Below are 22465 nucleotides of genomic sequence, written 5' to 3'. Positions count from 1 at the left end.
GATCAAACTCAAGGGGCTTGTACATGCTATAAAAGTGCTACACCTGCAGCCTAAATGCCTAAAGCCTAGTAAGAAGGAATTCCACTTCAAAAACTGTCAGAGATATTAGTATACATGTAAAATAATATACATGATCATTTGCTGCAATCTTTCTTAGCAACAGCAAGAGACTAGAAATGTCCATCAAAGGAAAACTAGTTAAATATGATAGGTTTATATAATGGGGACATCATGCAACAAGAAAAAGTAAGGAAACTTTTAATGGGTTGATAAAAAGTGGATAAGGAAACTTATGGGTTGTATGGACCAATCTTCCAAATGTGAACTGAACAAAACAAGATAGAACAAAGTGGGATGTATAGTTATGTAAAAGACATAAAAGTAAAGTGTTAAGGACATAAATAATGCAAACAATTAGGTAGCACAAACTAGAGGCATGGCTTAAGTACTATAGCATTAGCCAGCCATCAGTGAAAACCTGGAGTATGAGAGCAATCCCCCAGAACTGACACACTTCAAATTGGGTGTCAATGGCTCAACCTGTAATCCTAGCTCCTCAGCAAGCTAAGTTATGAAAATCATGGTTCAGAGCCAGCCTGGGCAGACAAGTCAGTGTGACTCTTATCTTCAAATAACCACCAAAAACCTAGAAGTGGTAGAACATGAGCCTTAAGCAAAAAAACTCAAGAAAAGAGCCAATGCCCTGAGTTTAAGCTCCAGGATCAGTGAACTTTGTGTGTGTGTGTGGTGTATGTGCGCACACACTTACACACACACCCCCAAAAAAGAAAAGAGAGGAAAGAAAGAGGGAGGGAGGGAGGAAGGGAGGAAGGAAGGGAAGAAGGGAGGAAGGGAAGGAGGGAGAAGGAAGAAAAAAGAGGGAAAGAAAGGAAGAAATGAAGGAAGGAAGAGAGGGAAGAAGGAAGGAGGGAGAGGAAAGGAAGGAAGGAGGGAGAAGAAAGAAAAAAAAAGAAAGGAAAAGGGAGGGAGGGAAGGAGGGAAGATGGAAGGGAAAAGGGGAGGGAGGGGGGAGAGAGACAGGAGAAAATGGAAAGAAAAAAGAAAAAAAGAAGTATGTTGAGGTTATTCTGGAAGATGGCTAGACTCTGTTTGGCTATGTGAGGAAAGCTATTAACTATAAACAGGCTTCAAGTAGCAACAATGTTTTATATTATTCCATATTCAAACTTACTACTAAACAGAAACAGGTAAAACGTTTTGACATCATTGGACTCTAATAATAGCTAATAGCTGCAGAAAGTTTTCTAATATAAAAGGAAAATTTTTTCTGGAGATGATTAACCCCCATAATGTTAAGTTCAAAAAGTGAGTTTGCTAAATAAATCACTGAAAATAAAGAGAAAACAAGCTGTTTAAAATGTGATAGTGCTCTATTAACTAAACCATCAAGATTTCCCTTGCCTATGTTTAAACAAAATAATCAAAATGTCTTCACAAGGCATACAAAAGTTTCTTTAGTATTTGATTCCTAAAAACCTCTTCTAGCTTCCTTGACACATTAGAACTCAATAGCCATAAAAACTGCTAACAGTTCCTAAAGAGGCCAACTCATTTCATGTCACCGAGCCAATAATAACACTGCTGCTACTACGGAAGACGCTCTTTCCAACTCTGAATACAACCACTAAACTCTTACAGAGTCTGCAAAATTCAGATTGATAAGCTGCCTGGTACATGAAAACTTACACATCTTTCCAGATACCTGACTACCTTACCTTGTATAAGTACAAGTATTATTTAATAATTTCTGAGCTTTGATTAAAAAATAAAAAGTTAACAGGATTGTACAGAGTCTTAAGGATATTGTCTTAAGAGTACTGGCACACAATACTCCCTTATATGCCAATTCTAGTTCTACTTTCCAACTATTCTGTCTAAACTTTGCATTCCTTCCATAATCACAAAAAGACTATGCAGATACAACTTTTCAATGTTTTATAGTCATTATACAAATTATCTTTTTATCCATCAACTAATGCCAGACTGTAAAATATTGTTGAATTATAGCTTGTATCTGTTTTTAATACCCTACAATTCTCCAAAATTGTTATTTCTCCTAATTCAAAATCTCTTATTAAGGTATGGCCTTCAAGTGTGGGGAAAAAAATAGAACTTCTATAATGGATGCATGGACCACATTTCACAGTATGGAGAGAAGAAAATTACTAGTACTTATTTTTTAATTCACCGAAACTAAAACTATAACCTAGTTGAAATTAAAGAGCAGAATGTTTAAAACAGTAACAAAAACAATAGAGGTCATAGTGACATTGACATAAAGAGGGGCCAATGAAATATACGTTGCCTCACCCCACCCACACTAGCTGATTAGAACTAAATATACCAAACCAAAATGGAAGACTTGTTTAAAATAATCTGAAACTGAATCAGAAACTGCAACAGGATGCTTTGCTTCCAATTCTAGACATCCTACCAAAAACAATAATCTCAAAACCTTACAAAATCCCTACAAATGCTGCAAATCACCTGAACTTAGCACTATAGCACTCTCTAATGAGCTCTAATTAAACTCTGTGACGCATCAGGCATCTCAGGCTTACAGGAGCCCAGCTTTCAGCATACTGCATTTGCCACTTATTTTTGCTGGATAGGTCTTCCTCTCGCTGTGAATGATCTCTTATTTACAAAGCCTTCTCAACAAAGCTTGAACACCACATAAGATTGCTCTATGAAGTCTTTGCTAATCATTTTAGCAACCAATTCACTCATTCTTCCACTAAACTATTTATTTCAACTATTTAACATGTATCCTAGACTGGTTGGTTGGTTGGTTGATTGTGGGAGGTGTGTTTATTGGAGTTTGAACTCAGGACCTCCCACTTGCTAAGACTGGCAAACTACAACTTGAGCCATACCCAGAGCCATGCATTTTGCTAGTTATTTTGGTAATACGTTCTAGCAAACTTTTCTGCCTGGGCTGGCCTATAACAGTAATCATTCAGATTTATGCTTCCTTAACAGCTAGGATTACAGGTATAAGCCATCAGCATACAACAAGCCTGTAATTTTCATGTGTGTAAATACTATCTGTCATATAGGATAGTAAGATGTTTGAAGAAGAGTCCATATTACACTATAAACTCTCTTAGGTACCTCCTTTATCCAGTCCCACAACATCATATCTTGGACAAAAGCAAATCCTTATGATGGACAAGATCAACAATTAATTATCTTTAAAAAAAAGAGAAAACATTAAAAAGATCTAGTGAACTTAACACAGAATAGCCAATGTGCAATCAAAACAAGTATTTTCAGGGGACTAGAGATGTGGCTCTGTTATAGACTGCATGCCTAGCAAGCATGAAGCCCTGAGTTCAAACCCCAGTACTACCAAAAAAGGAAAACAAGAAAAGAAAAATAGAAAAAAAATGTTTTCCCCATAGCAGAAAAATAAATATCTATAGTTTTCAAATAGATGGGTACACCATACCTTGTTAAATCATTTCTAATCTATGCTTAAGCAAATTATCTAAATTTAGGGGAACAGCTAAGTAGTGCACCACTGTCTTGGATTTAATGCTTAAATAATATCTCCCAAAAAATAAACAATATAAACTTTGTACATCCTAGTTATAAAGATTACTTTCACCAATTCTTAAGAAAAATTAGATTTAAGAAAAAATATATTTTAGACTCTTAAAAACTAATTTGAGGGCTGGGAAGGTGGCTCAGTGGTACATCGCTTGCCTTGCATGCATGAGGCCCTGGGTTCGATTCCTCAGCACCACATAAGGAGGAAAAAAAAAGCCGGAAGTGGCGCTGTGCCTCAAGTGGTAGAGTGCTAGCCTTGAGTTGAAGAGCTGAGGGACAGCGCCCAGGCCCAGAGTTCAGGCTCCACGACTGGACCCTCCCCCCCAAAAAAAAAACTAATTTGAAAAACACCTCAGAACAAATCAGTTACATAATGACATTAATAGGTTGTTATACTAAACTAATAATGGTAATCTTTAAAAAAAAAAACCCTATGATAAAACTGGTATTTAAAAAATTTATTAAAAAAAAATCATGCCAATGATCAACATATTTTTACTCTGGATACAGTGTGTGACACCCTGCAGCCTACAAAAGGGAGAAATAGAGGACACGCATGGTGGTACACACCAGTAACCTCAGCTACACAAGACTGAAACAGAAAAAAATCTCAAGTTCAAAGACAGCTTGAGCCACATAGCCAGATATATCTCAAAATAAAAAATTTATCCTCCATGGTACAACCCCTGCTTTCACTATATATGATGCTGGTATATGTGGAGGGGAAAGGAAAAAACAAATTGTTAAAAACAGGGATACAGAAGGACCCATTGCAACAATGAGATGTACAAGTCATTATGTGGAAAAATGAACTTTACAACTTTGGTGGGGCGGGGAGGATACGAAGGGATGGGAAGGGGAAACAAAGCAAGAGGCTACAATGCTTGATAAGAAATGTACTCATTATCTTACCCATGTAATTGTAACCCCTCTGTACAGTATTTTCACAATAAAAATATATTAAAAATTTTAAATATAAAGGCAGAAGATAAAGCTCAAGGCTGCAATATTAAGCTTTTGCCTAGCATGTCCAAAGCTCTAGTCTAGCCCTAGTGTTTAAGGGGGGGAAAAAGACGGGTGAGGTGGTACTATAATTTCAATTTTGAGTATTTCCAACCATTTTTAAACCATACAGCAAAATGAAAATAAGACCACAGAACTGTAGAAAAGATTCCATGCAACCCATTTTCTAAATTTCTTAGTACCATATTGACAACCACTATTTTAAAGTTAAAGAATTCTACACAAATATAAATGACTTCTTTCTACCTTTACCATATTCATATATAATTTTGATATTATCAAATTTTGTATGTGAAGAGGCCTACAAATTAATCCTAACATGCACTCCCATAGTTCCTTAACCTTTGCCACAGTTTTCTTCGTACTATACCAAAACTCAAAAAAGTAATCTGTTGTGTTAAGACTTTTAGAATAATAACATAGCAGCTAATTCACGGGGAAATTTGGCCAAATATAGTAAGACAATATTAGCTACAAAGAAAAATAGCAATGGTTTAGTTTTTCCAATTCCCTCCAATGCTTTTGTCATCACATGCAGGTGAATGTTTAACCTGACACAAAAGACCAGACAGACTGTTGACTGAAAAAAAATCTGGACTCTTAGTGTCAAAAGAAATAACATTCTTCCTGAGTTTGGGCCTAAACCTTAAAGTCTGTGGGGAAAGAGGAAAGAAGTAGAAAGAAAAGGATATGGTACTTAGAATTTAAGAAAAAAAAAAAAAAAAAAGCTGAAATGCTTGTTTCACCACTAGCCTGTGGATCATATACACAGGTCTATGACCACAGATATGTAAACACAGACTGATTCTTAGTACATAAGTAATGACACTAAAATTCAAAGTTGTAACAGGAGTCAAATAACAGCAGATGGCACTAAGTATTAAGGAAAGATTCTTCCCCTGTTTTTTCTCTTAAGTCCCTCTATCCCTTCCTACAACTGTTTTTTTAAAAATTCCTAATATTTTCCAAATCACTTTCCTGCTATACTATCACCACTCAAAACACAGATTTTAACAATTAACACTTGCCTTATAAAAGAATCCTGCCAAAAGGGCCAAAAAATTAGGCAATAGGTAAAACAGATCCATAAAGATAGAGTATATTAGTATTTGTTGAAAGCAGAGGAAATAGAGAGTGACTAATGGGTATGGAGTTTCATATAGGGTAATGAAAATCTGTGAAGACGGTTTCATAACCTTGTGAACACACAAAAAAATCATTCAATTATAAACTGTTGAATGGTAAATAAAGCACATGATCATCTATAGCTATGTGATATTTGCAAGCAGTTTATGCTCTCATTGCCAATTCTTCATCTGCAAATGGGAATAAAAGTACCTACTTTCAAAGGGTTATTTATCCAATAAACTAGCACATATAAGGCAATTAGAACAGTATCAGGCATATATTATGCACTGGATGACTTTACTATTATTTTCAAGCTTTTTGCTAGTTAATTGCAGGTAAGAGTCTCACAGACTTTTCTGTAGGTTAGCTTGATCATCAGATTATAAAGAGACTTGAAACGGTTTATATAAAACTTATTAAGTCTTCAAGAGATCCAAAGATTTAAATCTCTGAAGCATTAAAAAAAGTGTTTCTTAAAAAAAAATTCATTTTATGAAAGTCATTCATCCTAGATAGTATATTTCTAATAATTAGGTAAATATCTTTCATGGCTTATGCTGTAAAGCCCCTCCAAAATTTCTAAAACACCACAACAAAGTAATATTACCGCTATCTTTGGGGGGGGGGGGGTGATAGTACTGGAGCTTAAACACAGGGTTTCACACTGGCGATGTGGTGACACAGATGCTTTACCACTGAGCTAAACCTCTTGAACCTTTTCGCACTTGGTATTTTTTGAGACAGTCCTATCTTTGTGCCCAGGCATGCAAGTGGACCATGATCCTTCTATTTTATGCTTTCCATTGTAGCTAGGGTAACAGGTATGTGCCACCATGCCCAGCTTCCTTCACTGAAGACAATGTCTCCTGGACTTTTCTTCCCTAGACTGACCTTGGAATCACAATCCTCCTTATCTAAGCCTTATAAACTGGAATGGCAAGCATGTGCTACTACTCCAGCTACTGCTTTAGGAGTCTAGCAAACTTTGCAAGGCAACCAAGCAATCATCCTGATCTCAGCCTCAAGTACCAGCCTTCACTATCTTATTTTAAAGAACCAAATTTACTTATTAACCCAATAACAATACAGTGCCCCTTTCATTGTTTAATAATTATTAGTGTATGGTAAGCTATAATGTACATTTCTAGTTAATATTAATTGCTCTTGCTTCTTTATATATGTAGCTATTAAAAATACATTGCCGAGGCTGGGAAGGTGGCTCAGTGGTAGAGCGCTTGCCTTGCATGCATGAGGCCCTGGGTTCGATTCCTCAGCACCACATAAGCAAAAAGAAAAAATCTGGAAGTGGTGCTGTGGCTCAAGTGGTAGAGCACTAGCCTTGAGCTGAAGAGCGGATAGCACCCAGGCCCAGAGTTCAGGCCCCACGACCGGACCCAAAAAAAATAAATAACAAAAAATAAAAATACATTGCCATTTTAAAAAGATGGTAAGCTTTAATATATTTTTACAGGGAAGTAATAGAATCCCTTTGACTGGTAGAATTTGTTTACAAGAAAAATATTGTTTGAAGCTACATCTTCACCATGCCACACATCTAAGGATTTTAACTATATCTACTAATTAGGGGAGATAAGTCTATTGGACAAGGGAAATTTAGCTCTATTTGAGTTAAACTCTCCACCTTATCAAGATTTTTACCATTCACAAAGTCAAATAAAAAAGTCAGACACTGTGGTGTTTGGCCACAATCCCAGCTCAGGGGAAGTGGAGATGTAAGGATCATGGGTTGGAAGCCAACCTGAGCTACAGAGCAGGGCTTTGACTTTAAAAAAAAAAAAAAAAAAAAGTGAGATAGCATAACTAATGACTCACCACAAGCCACATGTACTCATTTTTCAAGAAACTGGATCACTATCCACAATGTTTAAAAAAAAAATTCATATTCAATCTGCCTGTTCTCTTTGCTTTATCATTTTACTTAATTTATAAACTACCATTATAATGTCAAACTCTCCACCTGCAATTTCCTTTTCATGTATGTGTACACACACACACACACACACACACACACACACACACACACACACACACACACACATACATACATATGTGTGCGCTGGTCCTGGGGCTTGAATTCAGGGCCTGGGCACTTGAGCTTGTTTGCTCAAGGCTAGCACTCTACCACTTGAGCTACAGCTCCACTTCCAGCATTTTGGTAGTTAATTGGAGATAAGAGTCTCATGCACTTTCCTGCCTGGGCTGACTTAGAACTAAAATCCTGAGATTCAGCCTCCTGAGTAGTTAGGACTATAGTTATGAGACACCAGTGCCTCAAATATATCTATTTTTAACTTCCTGAAGGACATGTCCAGTTATAGAACATCACTAAAAGTTCAACAACAAATTCCAATTTTAGTTTTTTAAACTCAGTTGCATAAAATTCCCTTATTATACCAATCACTTACTTGATCTCTATCTACAATTCACCAGAATCAATTACCAAATCATCTCTCAAATTAGCAAAAACATACTGACCATACAAAGAACTGTTGTAGGCAAGCCAAGGCCTGCAGCGATAAAAAATAAGCAGGAGACAGTCTGTTCCTTTCCTTAAGAAGTTCAATTCCAAAATAAGGGGAGCTAATGATTATAATTACAATGTATTGTGTTCTTAAAATGTGTCAGTCACTGGCCAGGCACAGTGACTCATGCCCCCCTACTCAGAGGAAATCAAGAGAATCAAGCTTGATAGCTAGTCCAGACAAAAATTTATTAAGACCCCATCTCAATCCATAAGCTGGACCCGATGGTAGACACCTGTCATGAGAACTCCTTAGAAGGTAATAGATAAAAAGAATCAGGATGTGAACCAGCCCTGAGCAAAACCATGAATCTACCTGAAAAATAAATGCAGCAAAAGGAGGGATGGGGTGCTGGAGGTCTATCACCAATGACCTCTAGTAAAAGACCACTAGATTGGCAAGAGTGAGCCTGAGTTCAAAATTGGAAGGAAGGAAGGAAGGAAGGAAGGGAGGGAGGGAGGGAGGGAGGGAGGGAGGGAGGGAGGGAGGGAGGGAGGGAGGGAGGGAGGGAGGGAAACAGGCACTGGGTGGGTGCCGAATCATTTTCATGAATTATAAAAATAAGCTAATACCGTAATTTCCCAATTATTGATGAGAAAAATAAGACCTAATGGATTTGAAGTATACAAAAATCATATAATTGGTAAATGGAACAAGTGAACTCAATAGCAGCTGATGACAAAGCCCTTGATAACTATAAATGAACAACACAGTCAGGCACTGACCAATATACTACTGGCTCACACCTATAATCCTAGCTACTCAGGAAGCTAAGACCTGGAGGATCATGGTTGGAAGTCAGCAAGGGCAATAAACATGTGAACCTTCATCTACCCCATCTGCAACTAGCCAATAAAATGCAAGACTGGAGGCATGACTAAAGTAGTGGAGTACTAGGATTGAGCAAGAAGTCTGAGTAAGAGTTCATGGCCCTGAGTTCAAGCCCTAATATATAATAAAATACATATAAAATGTTAAAGAAAAAGCCGGGTGCCGGTGGCTCACACCTGTAATCCTAGTTACTCAGGAGGCTGAGATCTGAGGACTGCAGTTCAAAGCCAGCACAGGCAGCAAAGTCCGTGAAACTCTTATCTCCAATAAAACACCAGAAAACCGGAAGTGGCACTATAACTCAAGTGGTAGAGGGCTAGCCTTGAGCTGAAGAGCTAAGGGACAGCGCCCAGGCCCAGAGTTCAAGCCCCATGACTGACACCAAAAAAAAAAAAAATTAAAGAAAAAAAAGATATAAATACAAAATTGTACCTTCTACTCCAATCCTACCACCAATATCCTATTAAAGAATTTCTGCAAAACTACTGCTGAGTGGACTGCTTAAAAATCATCTAACAAGCCTATTAAAATGGATATTCCTGAGTCACTGTGTATGAAGTGTCTCTGATGCAGTTTAAACCACATTCCTAATTCCTGTTCACTCATTCATACATTTATTCACTCAATACAGACCTGAATTCCTACAACTTTACCTGAAATCTCTTTATTACATTTGATATTACTACATTTGATTCAGTGAATATTCTAAAAGCCCTATTTTCAACATTTGTTTCCTCCAGTTGATTTTTTTAATTTTATTTTTGAAATAGCATATAATAGGAATATATCACAATGTACTGTGCAGAAGTTCATGCTGCCCATTGTATTCTAAATCCTCCCTTCCTTCCTTCTCACTTACAGTTTGGTGGGACTACTTATGATGTCTTCACATGTGGGTATATTTAAGTGTACATGTATGTGTGGTTTATGTTGATTCACTTCACCCCAGCATGTCCTTTCTCCATCTGTACCTCTTACTGTTCTCTCCTCAGTCCTGCTTTTACTTACACTCATGTCTCGTTACTACTGCAACTAATGATTTTATTCCCTATCAAATAAAATCACTTTTCAAATCTTTGCTGACATATAATACCTAGTACACAGTAAGTATCTAATTATGTCAGTTCCCTCTCATATCACAAAATCTTTATCACAGAATGTTATTACACATTCTTCAATTCATAAAGAAAAAGCAGCAGTGCAACATATCATGTCCAGGGGGCAAAGAATAAGAAACAGCTGCTCTTCTCTTTCAATTGTACAAACATGCTTTTCCATTCTTTGTAAAATGTTCCCCCCCCTGTGCATTTACCCAAACCCTTAAAAAGATAGCTCAAATGTAATATTCACTAAACTTACTGACCACAATCATCTTTCTTTTCATAGTCAATAGAATAGATACTACTACTTTAAAAGTACATATCCAAACATTATCTACCACTTTTTTTATTTTTTATTTTTTTACTATTTTGGCTCTTGTGTGATTAATGGTCTGGAAAGAAATCTGTGTTAGACGTTTTCATTATAATTCTAGGATGACTGCCCTACTAACTAAATTTACATTTATATATGCCTCAAGTTCACAGCACTCCTTTTTCTACCTGTGCACTACATCAAGTTAGTAACAATGCTTTGTGCCTTTTTGACATCAAAAATTAAGCTAATGTATACAGTTCTGAAAGAAAGCAGCAGAGTCCCTATTATATACCAGAAAGAATATGGGCCTAAATGCAGAATTTAGATCCAAATACCAGCTACAACTAACTATTGGATAAATAACATTAACAAAGTAATTTAAATTCTCTAATCTTACTTTCTCTGTTATAAAACAAAGCAAAAATAACTGTCATGGGTTAAAAAAAGATAAAGCAAACAAAAAGCCTCAACCACCAGATTCCCCAGCAGTGAAATTTTCCTGCTGTGCAATTCTGAACTATATTTAATAATATGGCTGGAAAGTTCGTTAAATACAATATATAGACAATTCAAAGTCAATATAGATGTTTCAACACAAAATTGGCAGATAGGAAAGAAGACTGACAAGAAAGATAACTTAAAGTTTAGCTAAATCCAAGAATAAACTTGACTTCTCAATAAAAGCAAGTCTGTTATATTTGTATCAAAAAAATCTACAAAAATTATCAACAAGAATTTTAATAAATATTCTTGGTTAACAAGATATTATGAATACTTCTGCCTCTGAAAATAACTACAGAAATAGACTACGAAGTTATTCACCTAATATCAATTTAAAAAGAAGAAGAAAAGTGAGAGAAAAGGTGGGTTAGGAACAATGGGTGACAATGTTATCAGACATCTTGTATTCATACACTGTTTTGTAGAATGGGAATTTCCTTGTACAACCACTTAAAGATTTTTTTAAAAAGAACTTTAATAAATATTCTTGGTTAACAAGAAAGATACTATGAATACTTCTGTCTCTGAAAATGACTACAGAAATAGACTGCCAAGTTATGTACAGAAATCCTAAGAAACATGAACTTCCCAGGCATGCCTTCCTCCACCCACCTGGCTCCTCCCCACTGTTCTAAAACAAGATCGTGCTTATCTGTGCTCACTTCTGGAATTTGGCCACAGATGAATTAAACAGGCTCTTCATTCATAGACTCCAACAAAATATTTATGCTTACAATTTAAGACTCAGAAATTGAAGTCAGGAAATTTCCTTAATTTATTTTAGATCTGAATATATCCAAAACTTCAAAACTAAAGTTACATAACATCTGCCATGACAATCAATAGAAACTATCTGCCAATGCAGTGCTTATCACAGAAAATGAAAAGGCATGAGGGAAAATAACTCTGTAACCACACTTAGCATAATAAAAATCTATAAAAATGCTTCCGTACTTAGGCTTGAATACTGAAGAGACTTCAGTGAAGACACACAAAATTAAAACTTATAACCTTGCCCTTTGTAAGTACATTTTTTAATGCTTTAAAACTGCTTTTCTTACAATTATTTATTTTTGTTTGGTCCTAGAGGTAGAACCCTGGACCTCTCACATGCTCAACAGATACTCAATACTCACCTGCACCCAAACTCTGGTAATTTAGTTTTTAAGCCAACAGCTCTATCAATGGGCATCTACTTGCCCTAATTTTATTCTGCAATACTTTTCTAGTATAGACCTAAAAGATGTATGTATTAATATAAAAGAATTTCTTTCTAAATTCTTTACAAAATGAGTTTTCTTTCATTATCTCAGCCTTATTCTCATATTTTTAAAATTCCTTAATTGTGGGGGGGGGGGGACAGTGCATGTGGTGCTTGGGCTGAAACGCTGATTATTAGGCAGGCACTCTATCAGTTAAACCCTCATTTAAAGTTCCAGAATTAAATTTCTTGTTTCCTCTTACAGCTTATCTAATACCACCAAGTTTAACAGATGGCCATCTTTTGCCTAAATTATATAACGAAATGGAATGAACAACCTGACGCAGGTTGTAATTTTTCATTTATAGTAGGTGAGTAATTGTAGTTGGAGATCTCAGGTGGATCTCTATGTGCTAATATGAGATGAAGGTGTAACTTTTCAGGTTGCATCTGATAAGGGACAAAAAATAAATATCTTTTGAGAATCAAAATAATTTTGGGGGAGGGGGCTGGTTCTGGGGCTCTAACTGGGACTTTAACTGGCTGCTGTCCCTGAACTTGTTTTTGCTCTCAGCTAGCACTCTATCACTTGAGCCACAACTCCACTTGCAGCTTTTTTGGGGAATAGTTTATTGGAGATAAGTCCCAAGAACTTTTTCATGCCCAGGCTAACTTTGAAGTGTGATCCTCAGATCTCACCCTCCTAACTGGGATTACAGGCTTGAGGCACTGGTGTGCAGCTAAGTAAAACTCTTTCAGGAAAGAACTTCCAAATTGTGACAGACAGTTAAAAAAAAGTACAGGAGAAGACTCCTACTCATCTCCACTCCTATTATAATGAATGTTCAGTTAATCTCTACTTATGAGGTAGGACCAATGAAAGAAAGCGATGATTTAGTAATTGAGATACTAAGATAGACGTAGTCTAGGTATAGATTCAGCCCATCTCAATCCTGGCCATTCAATATGTGTTGTAAATTTAAAGTAAAGCTAAATGAGATAATCTAATACATTAATCTAATACTGAAATATCTAAGTCACTCACTGAGACATTTCAGCTCAGTAAGATACCTAAATAACCTACCTAAATACCTAAAATAAGCAAAACTTTATTTCAAAGACTGAAATGATTACAGAAAAAGAAATATACTAAAGATGAAACCATGTTATCGTGTTATTTAGTAAATGTCATCATATGATTTATTATCTACACTATTTTTAATTAACAACCAGTGATTTCCAAAGCAGTAAGTATTAAGTAGCAGTATTTATCACATAACACACTTGGAAAGTCCTACTCGGGACATATCTAATTTTGAAACTGGCCATTATCATCATAAAATACCAATTCTGGGAAGTTATGATACATCGAAAGAAACTTTTTTTTTTTTTGGGTCCGGTCATGGGGCCTGAACTCTGGGCCTGGGCACTGCTCCTCAGCATTTCAGCTCAAGGCTAGCACTCTACCACTTGAGCCATAGCGCCACTTCCTGCTTTTTTTCTTTTTGCTTATGTGGTGCTGAGGAATCGAACCCAGGGCCTCATGCATGCAAGGCAAGAGCTCTACCACTGAGCCACCTTCCCAGCCCCAAAACTTATTTTAAGACAGCATTCACATATATGCTCATAGATACATATACATATGTATATATATATATATATATACATATGTATACATGTAAGTATACACACACAGATATCACATATATCCCCGAAGACTAACTACCATTGACCATATCTTTCTAAGGGAAAATACTAGGAAGTTGTTTAAGGTACACTGGGATTTTAGGCTGCACACTAACATAAAGATATGAGAACGAAGAGCAGAGAAATTTGCATAGAATAGAGCTAAGAAGACATTATCAGTAGAACCCCCCCTTTCCCCAAAAAAAAAAAAAACACTTCTAATATTCCAACATGAAGTTGTCATTCACCATGCATAACAGTCCCTGCAATGTGTGGGAACTCTGACATGTCGTAATTTACAGAGTGACTACTTGCAGACTCCTCTATTTTAGTTAAACTACACTTCGCGTCTGGTTGCCAGTGAAGCACATTCCTTTCTACCTGCATCCCGGCCTCCAGCTTTCCAGGCGCGGTCGGGGACTCACACCGGGTGGTGTAGGGTGCTTTCCCTTCCATCACAGGAACATTCTTATTGGTTTAAGTCCACCTACACTGCTACCTGGGCGCGGTAATTTCGTCTTTTTTTTTTTTTTTTTTTTTTTTGCAACCTGCTTCATTTGGGAAGTTCTACCAAGATGTGTTCGCGTCGGACACGAAAAACTACCTTATAAGGCTATAAAAGGCTGAGAGCAGGAAGCGGCTTTGACAAAACTAAGGAAGTTGCAGCGCGCTTGCTCACTCGGGGACTTTTTTTTTTTAAGGCAAGAGAAGTAACGCAGGCTTGACATTTTTCTCTCTGGAATTGAGAGGAGACTTGGTACACCGGCTTCTCACACGCACGCAAACGCACACGCACACACACGCACGCAGCGGGAGATGGAAACCCAGGTCCGCGGAGCGCAGGCGGACCCCGGCGGCGGGTGATCCGGGACGTGGAAGCGCCGGTCCCGGGTTCCCATTTTTCAGAACCCGATACTCTTCCCCTTCCCCACCTACCCCCCCCCCGCGGCAGTGTGGTCACGGCAGTCCGGCCAAACCTACCCCCACCACCACCACCCCGCTCGCGGGGGGGATCGGGAGGGTCCCCCAGCCCCGCGGTAGGGAAGGGACGTCAGGTGGGCCGCCCCGGGACGCCCGCGGGCCCCGCGGCGGCGGCGGCGTCCGCACCCCTCCCGGGGCGGCGTGGGGGAAGGGCGGGGAGGGGTCGCGCGGACAGACGGACGGACGGACGGACGGAGGGAGGGAGCGGCCCTCGGGGTTCGCCGCCGCGGCTTCACCCCGCCATCCCCGCCTCCCCACGCCGCGCCCCCCGCGGCCCCCCGTGCCGGGAAGGCGAAGCCCACGCCGAGGGAGGCGCTGGCCGCCAGCCCCACCCCTCGCCAGCCGGGCGGCCGCACCATTCATCTCCCGGTCTCCTCCCTCCCTCTCCCCCGCCATTTTCCGGCCTCCGCCTCAGTTTCCCCAGCCCGGCCGGGAGGGTCGCCTTCCCCCACACCCCACACCCCTTCCCCGCAGCCCGGTTTACCCCGTGCCACAGTCCACCACGCAGGCCGGCAGCCGTCCCGCCATCTTCCTCCGCGCCTGCTGCCGCCGTCTGCGCCGCGCTGCTTGGGGCCGGGGATGGGCGGCAGGAGGCTCGGCGCTATCTGATCATCCACGGCCCGGCCGCCCTCCGTCTGCGGGGAAGCCGAGGCTGCGGCCAGAAAGCGAGCAGGCTGGGTCCGCGGCGACCGCTTCCGCAACCCGGGCAGGCAGGCGGGCGGGCGGGCCGGCAAGTCCCCGCCCTGGCCCCGCCACGGCCTCCTCCCCCCACCCCGCTCCTCCGCCCTCCCCCTCACGCCGGCCCCCACCCTACAACTTCTTCCCCCTCACGCCGCCTTTCCCCGGGAAGCCAAGATGGCCGCCGGTGCCGACGCCCCGGCCTGGCCAGGCCCCCCGGCCGCCAGCACTCCCCCTTCCGGCTCCGAGCGGGCGGGGCGGCGGAGCCTGCGCAGTGAGGCGCGAGCGTCGGCCGTGGCGCCCGTCCGCGTGTCGAAGCGATCCAGTACGGGTTTTCCGGGAAGGAGAGGCGGGGAAGGCGAGCCCGAGCTTCCAGGGGTGCTCGGGCCGCTGGAGGGGGATTGAGGCTCTCCCTGTGCTCCCGGGCGAGGCGTGGGATTCCGGGGAGCGCTTCCCGCAGCGGTGACCGTCTCCTCCGCGGCCCGGAGGAAAACGATCTGAGCGAGGTGGTTCAAAGAGAGCAGCAGCCGGCTAACCACTGCTGACACTTGGGTGGCCCAGCGCCAGGTGGGCCGTGGTGGAGCCGCCCCGAGCAGGAGGCGTGCCCCGATGGTCCCCAGCCTTTGTTCTGAGCTGTTCCTCAGTACCAGATTTTAGCCTCCCCCAAGGCAAGGCTAGCACCCAGAAAATTAAAAAAAAAAAATGGCAAAGCCTCTAAGGATGTACATCCTACATAGTATCCACGGTGCACCTATAGTCAGGCTGTTTGGATGATTGTCGACAAAAACTTCCCTGTGGAATAGAGTGAGGGTGCAAATACTGGGGAATTCAGGGGTGTATGTGTATATGATGTAGATGTCAAATTAGGGGGGGGGGCGGCTAAAGCAGTAGTTTCCAACCTTTGGCGTGCATCAGATTTACCTGGAAGGTTTGTGAAAGCAAACTTGAGCCCCAGCAGAGTTTCCTGATGAGTCATTCTCAACTGGATCCTGAGAATTCAAATTTCGTTATTAACCTAGGAAGGTACTAGCTTTTATCGGCTGGTAAGGCATCCTAGGTTTGCTTCTATGAGAGGATAGTAAAAATGTATTTGATACAACTGGATAAATATAGTGTGCCGACCGAGCGACTACGGGGTTTTCAGTCATTCACCTGATACAATATTGTTCACATACAGAGGCTGTGCTGACCTAGGCTATTCCCAGGGTACTGAATAGATAAGGCCTTGATTCTTACAGTTTATAAATTATTGGAGAAACAATTTGTTACAAGCAGTAGAAGAATGCAGAAGAGTATGAGAAATGGGGTTAGAAGTGGGGAAATGGGACAGAGCTCTGAACAAGCTGCAGTTAAGTTAAGGCCTCAAGATGGCAAGAGATAAGAGGAAGACCTGGGGGGAGGGGGGAATGGAGCCCCCAGAAAGAAAAAAATAGCATATCAAAACCTAGGAGAAAACATGTTTGGCATCATGGGAAAGATGACCCAAATGTTTAAAGTAAAAAGAGCCAGGGAAGATGGAGTAAGAAGTAAAGCCAGGAAGACAGGAAAGACTTAGAAAAAAATCATATTAAGAAGTAAGTCAGACCCAAAGAAATATAGGTCCCATGTTTTCCCTTATTTGCAATAATTAGTATATGTCTAGGACAATTTTATCAGATGAGCAAAAAAAGCTCAAAAGCGGTGCACATATGACCATATAAGATGATGCTAAGTGAAATGAACCCCAAAATATGGACACAAGAGGTCTTTCTTTGTTGTTGTTGTTTTTTATGTACTATGTGATCTTTTTCTTTGTTTATTTTGTATGTTCTTCCTGTTATGGTATATCCCTGTTGTCACTGTATTTGACTTTGGTACCTTGCATCTTGTATATACATTTATCTAATTTGGGAGGGGAAGGGGAATAACAAAATACGGAGACAAGGACACAGGACGATCCATTGCAACAGTGATACAAGACACTATGTTGGAAATGAACCTTACAACTTGGGGGGGGAGAAGGGGGAGAGAGGTGAGGAGGGAAGGAGAGAGTTAGGGGAGGGCAGGGATAGTGTGAGGAAAACAAAGGAGGGGGTAACTCCCCAACAAGACATGTACTTGTTTCCTTACTGATGTAACTGTAACCTCTCTGTAAATATCTTTTCAAGAAAATAAAATTTGTTTTAAAAAGTGAAGTCTGGAATTTTAGATCGCTTTATCCTAAAAGTAACTTGAAGCCTTCAAAAGCATCCAGGCAAGAAAACCTTATTGCTGTCATGTTGAAAATGAATCTAACAAAATTCACAGCGAATCATACATTATGTGAAGTTGAAAGACAGCAGTAAGTGAGCTCTACCACAAATAGGATCTTATATGTAGAAGACACTAAGCGGGCACCATCATCAATTAATAATACTCTATATACCCACAATGATTCACACTGAATAATTCTAAGGAAAAGCTTTTCTGAGAAGTCTTCAGAGAAGTCAAACAAATGGTTCTTCTTTCAGCTGCATTATTGTTTTTTTTTTTCCTCTGCATCTACATGGGAATTCTCACTTCCACTATGAAGTAGTTAAAGTCATCTAGGGAAGCATGTAGTTGATAACTGGCTCCCCTAGAAAAGACAGTTGGGGCTTGATGTGAGTAGAATAAATGTTTTCACCAGTTACAGGTAATTAAATCAGGAATGATATATCCTGCTAAAGGGGTCCCAAGAACATAGGTTAGTGCCTTCAACAGGTCATTCAGGAAGTTCAGGCTGATAGCTCTGAACCTGGCTGCTCCCTCTCTTGAGTAATTTCCAGGAAATGGTTACAAGTATCAGAACTTGAGTGTGTCCAATCCAGGCTAGTAATATTATACCTAAAATAAGGCATAGGGAGGGTACAGCAACATAGAGAGCCCATACCACAGAAGGCAGATATCAATCACTATTGTTTTGTTAGAATGTAGGTCTAGTATTGCCAAGAATAATTTGATATCAGTATTCTTATCTTTGTTAATTAGTATAGTTAGAATGTATCCACCAAAGTTCCTGTGTTGAAACTTTAAGTCTCCCAATGCAGTAGTGTTGACCGTGGGATCTCTAAAGAAGTGATTAGCCCATTGTTCTCTGCTCTCACAAATGAATTAATGCTGTTATCTCAGGAGTGATTCCTTATAAAAGGATGAGTTTGGCCCACTTCCTGCTATTCCACAAGTCATGCTTTCCACCACACTATAGTAGAGCAAGATGGCCTGCACCAAATGCCAGCCCCTCAGTCTTGGATTTCTTAGCTTCTGTAACTGATGAATGGTTTTGTATTCTTTATAAATTAGTCTCTGGTGTTCTAATATAGCAGCATAAAACAGACTAAAACAGTAAATAATTCTGTTTTTATTTTTGTTTTTGCAGGCCTTCAACCTGTGGGTTGCCATTCTATAATTTTTAATTTTAGAGATTATATTTGGTTCAGTTGTGAGTTGCCTTCAAAGATGAAGGTAAGTATTATCATTTCAAAGGCCTGAGGAAATTTATCATAATCTTTCACATAGTCAAGACTGCTTGGTGTTTGTAAAGACAGTAACATACGGAAACATTTGGAAGCTTCTTTCCCAGCTAGGTGGAAATGCCATTTGTGCATATGCCTCATAATCTGTCTACCCCACACTTTGCTTGCTTAAGATCCCTTTTACTTCCTGTTTGCTGCATACCAAATTGGGAGCCTCCGTGCTGCAGTGGTAGCCCATCCTCCCTCAGCTGTGTAGAGCCTTCAGCTACACATCCGGCCAAAGCATTTCTGACCACCTTGTTTGCATGTATTACCCCTCCTGCTCACTCTCCACGAAGTCCAGAAGTTGAGTTTGTCTAGAGGTAGAAGACCTCTTTAGACATGATCTTGAGCCTATAATTGAAAGGGAAACAATTGTGGGTAAATTGGGTTTGTTTGACTACTCTACATTTACTACTCCCTAATAGCTCCCCAAGTTCCTTTTTAGTTCAAGTTCCTCAGGTGGACTAGATGCTTGATTTTTGTTAATTTCCCAGCCTTTCAAATATTGTGCCGGTAGCATCTTTCTAATTTTTATTTGGCTTCTGTTAGCCATAGCCACTTCCTGTCACTTACATCAAACTTAAGAACTCTAAATGATACAGAAACTCAGATTAAATGATTTATTTGTGTGTGTGTGTGTGTGTGTGTGTGTGTGTGTGTGTGTGAGAGAGAGAGAGAGAGAGAGAGAGAGAGAGAGAGAGAGAGAGAGAGAGATCTAGATGCTGTCTCTGAGCTTTTTGTGCTCAAGGCTAGTGCTTTATCACTTGAGCCATAACTCCACTTCTGGCTTTTTTGGTAGCTAATTGAAGATAAGAGTCTCCAGGGCTTCCTAGCTCACCTGGCTTCAAACAGTGGTCCTCTTATCTCAGCCTCCTGAGTAGCTAAGATTACAGACTAGAGCCATGAATGCCTAACAAGATTAAATGATTTTTAAAGCAACTGAGTCTAACCCAAAACCCACTTCTGACCCTTTTTCAAGGCTCCTTAGTTTAATGCTACAACAATTGTTTCATTTTGACAAATACTGGTTTGCTAGCTATCATAAGATTTCCTAGGTTATTCTTGTGCTTTAGCCAGTTTAGCAAATGTCTTTGGATTTTTAAAGGTGCCCCCAAAATCATATATTGTTCAATCTTCATTATTTTAAGAAATGAGAATATTATTACTTTTAAAAAGTGGAGAGGCTGGGAAGGTGGCTCAGTGTAGAGCACTTGCCTTGCATGCCTGAGGCCCTGGGTTTGATTTCTCAGCACCACATAAGCAGAAAGAAAAAAGCCAGAAGGGAGCTGTGGCTCAAGTGGTAGAGCGCTAGCCTTGAGCTGAAGAGCTGAGGGACAGCACCCAGGCCCAGAGTTCAGGCCCCACGACCGGATCCAAAAAAAAAAAAAAAAAGTGGATTTAACTACAGGAATGACTATTTGCAAATTACTAGAGCATCAAACCCCCAGAGAGCACTGACTAAGAGCAAGCATGTAACTGGCCAAGATTTTGCCTTGCAGCATGGAGAAAGAGGAGCCCTGAATTTTGGCTTTTTCCTTCTCAAATCTTGTGATCTTAAACCCTACTCTATATATAGAGAAAATATTAATTCTATAATTAAGAGAATATGAACTGCCTTATGGTCTTTCTTTATCCCTAAGATCAGTAAGATTACTTACTTTTTTTTTTTTGTCAATACTCAGGTTAGAGCTCAGGATCTTGCTCTTGCAAGATCGCCTAATTTAATTATAGAATAATGCCTTTTTTAAATCCTCCTCCTCTTTCAGATGTTATCTGGGAGTCTTTGTACTTATTCTTTAACTGCCATATCATAAAAAATACTTAGCAGCTCCTTCAGATTTGCCTTCCCCGCATTGCTTTAAATGCCATCCACTTGCGGCAAATTGTGACCCTAAGTAGATTTGGCTTTTGGAATTGGCCAAAATAATTTCTTCAGAGCTAAGTATGTCAATAAAATGGCTGATCAGTCAAAACAATGACTGTTTTCAATCGAAAGCTTTGTGTGACTATCTTAATACTTATTTTCACATATGACTTATAAATTGCCACCATGGCTTAACATGAAGTTCAGTGAGCACATTCCTATTTGCCATGAACTGAATATATCTCCCAAAATTCACCTGTGTACTTCTAGCCTCCAAAGTGGTAGTGTTAGAATAGGGCTTTTGGCTCTGCCCATGAATGAAATCAGTGTTCGTATGAAACAGATCCTGGCAAACTCCCTTGCCCTTTCCATTGTGTGGGTACAAAACCTATGAATGCTTAACACAGACATCAAAACTTCCTGTACTTGATCTTTGGATTATTTATTAGTCAAAGTACTTTGTTATAACAGCCCAAATAGAGTAAGATGCTACAATAAATATGCTAGAATAAAAATACCCATTGCTTAATTTTTGCTTTGATTTGCTATGGAGTGATAGTTTCTATGAAATACTTGAAATAAGCTGAGATTTTTGTAGGATAAAGCCCTAGTCTCTTCATTGCCAGCAAGAATGAGTATTTTAAAATGTGACTCAAAATAATCCCAGTTCTCTGGAGACTGAGGCAGGAGCATCATGAATTTGAGGCCACTCTGTGCTACATAGTGAGACTGTATTTAAAAATAAACAAGAGAAATGAGACTCAATTTGAAAGAAAGTTAGACACCTGCACATGCATGTACACACACACGCACGTATGCACGCATGCACACACATCTACCATTCCAATGAAAACAAATTCTAGATGAATTACAAATCTCTAATATAAAACAAAAATCCGGGGCTGGGAAGGTGGCTCAGTGGCAGAGCGCTTGCCTTGCATGCATGAGGCCCTGGGTTCAATTCCTCAGCACCACATAAGCAAAAAGAAAAAAGCCAGAAGTGACGCTGTGGCTCAAGTGGTACAGCGCTAGCCTTGAGCTAAAGAGCTGAGGGACAGCGCCCAGGCCCAGAGTTCAGGCCCCATGACTGGACCCAAAAAAAAAAATTCATCATAGTGGACTCCATGCTGTGGTGCCCACCCCCTCTTCATATTGTCTCCTCTTCAACACTGATGCAATACCACATCAATTTCTTGCTTTAATTCACAAATATTGAGGCTTTTCCCATTTCACAGTCTCCTTGAGCTCTTCCTCACACACACTCCAGTCAACACTTATACTTGTAACATCTAACCTCAGAGCTTTTTCTGAATACCCAGTCTCAGATGATCTGCCTCATTCTCTCCTTAGTCACCATATTTTAATTCTCTAAGGGAAATGTCTTATATTTTTATTATCTATCTCATTCAGCTAGAAAATATATCTACCAGAGTGTAAAGGGAGCTTGGCATATAGTAAATGCTCAGTAAATATTTGTTGGGTGAATGAAACAAATAACAAAAAAAGATACAAATATATTAAGGGA

General features: G+C 40.0%; 1 protein-coding gene and 1 pseudogene across 1 annotated transcript in view; one reads left to right on the top strand and one right to left on the bottom strand.

Annotated features, from left to right (window-relative positions):
* Nucleotides 1-15620, bottom strand: part of Actr3 (actin related protein 3) — a 56083-nt gene extending 40463 nt beyond the window's left edge. Inside the window, exon 1 of the mRNA XM_070024387.1 lies at nucleotides 15368-15620. Coding sequence (XP_069880488.1) covers nucleotides 15368-15411 — 44 coding nt within the window. The 5' untranslated portion in view covers nucleotides 15412-15620. The remainder of the gene's footprint in view (nucleotides 1-15367) is intronic.
* A 1409-nt stretch (nucleotides 15621-17029) lies between these two features.
* The window catches only part of LOC138839444 (DNA repair protein SWI5 homolog), a 47908-nt pseudogene continuing 42472 nt past the window's right edge, over nucleotides 17030-22465 (top strand).

Source organism: Dipodomys merriami, unplaced genomic scaffold (genome assembly GCF_024711535.1).
Source record: "Dipodomys merriami isolate MVZ:Mamm:240054 unplaced genomic scaffold, mDipMer1.0.p SCAF_1, whole genome shotgun sequence".
Classification (NCBI taxonomy): Eukaryota; Metazoa; Chordata; class Mammalia; order Rodentia; family Heteromyidae; genus Dipodomys; species Dipodomys merriami.
The sequence above is the reverse complement of the archived record's forward strand: the minus strand, read 5'-3'. Positions and strand labels throughout refer to the sequence as shown.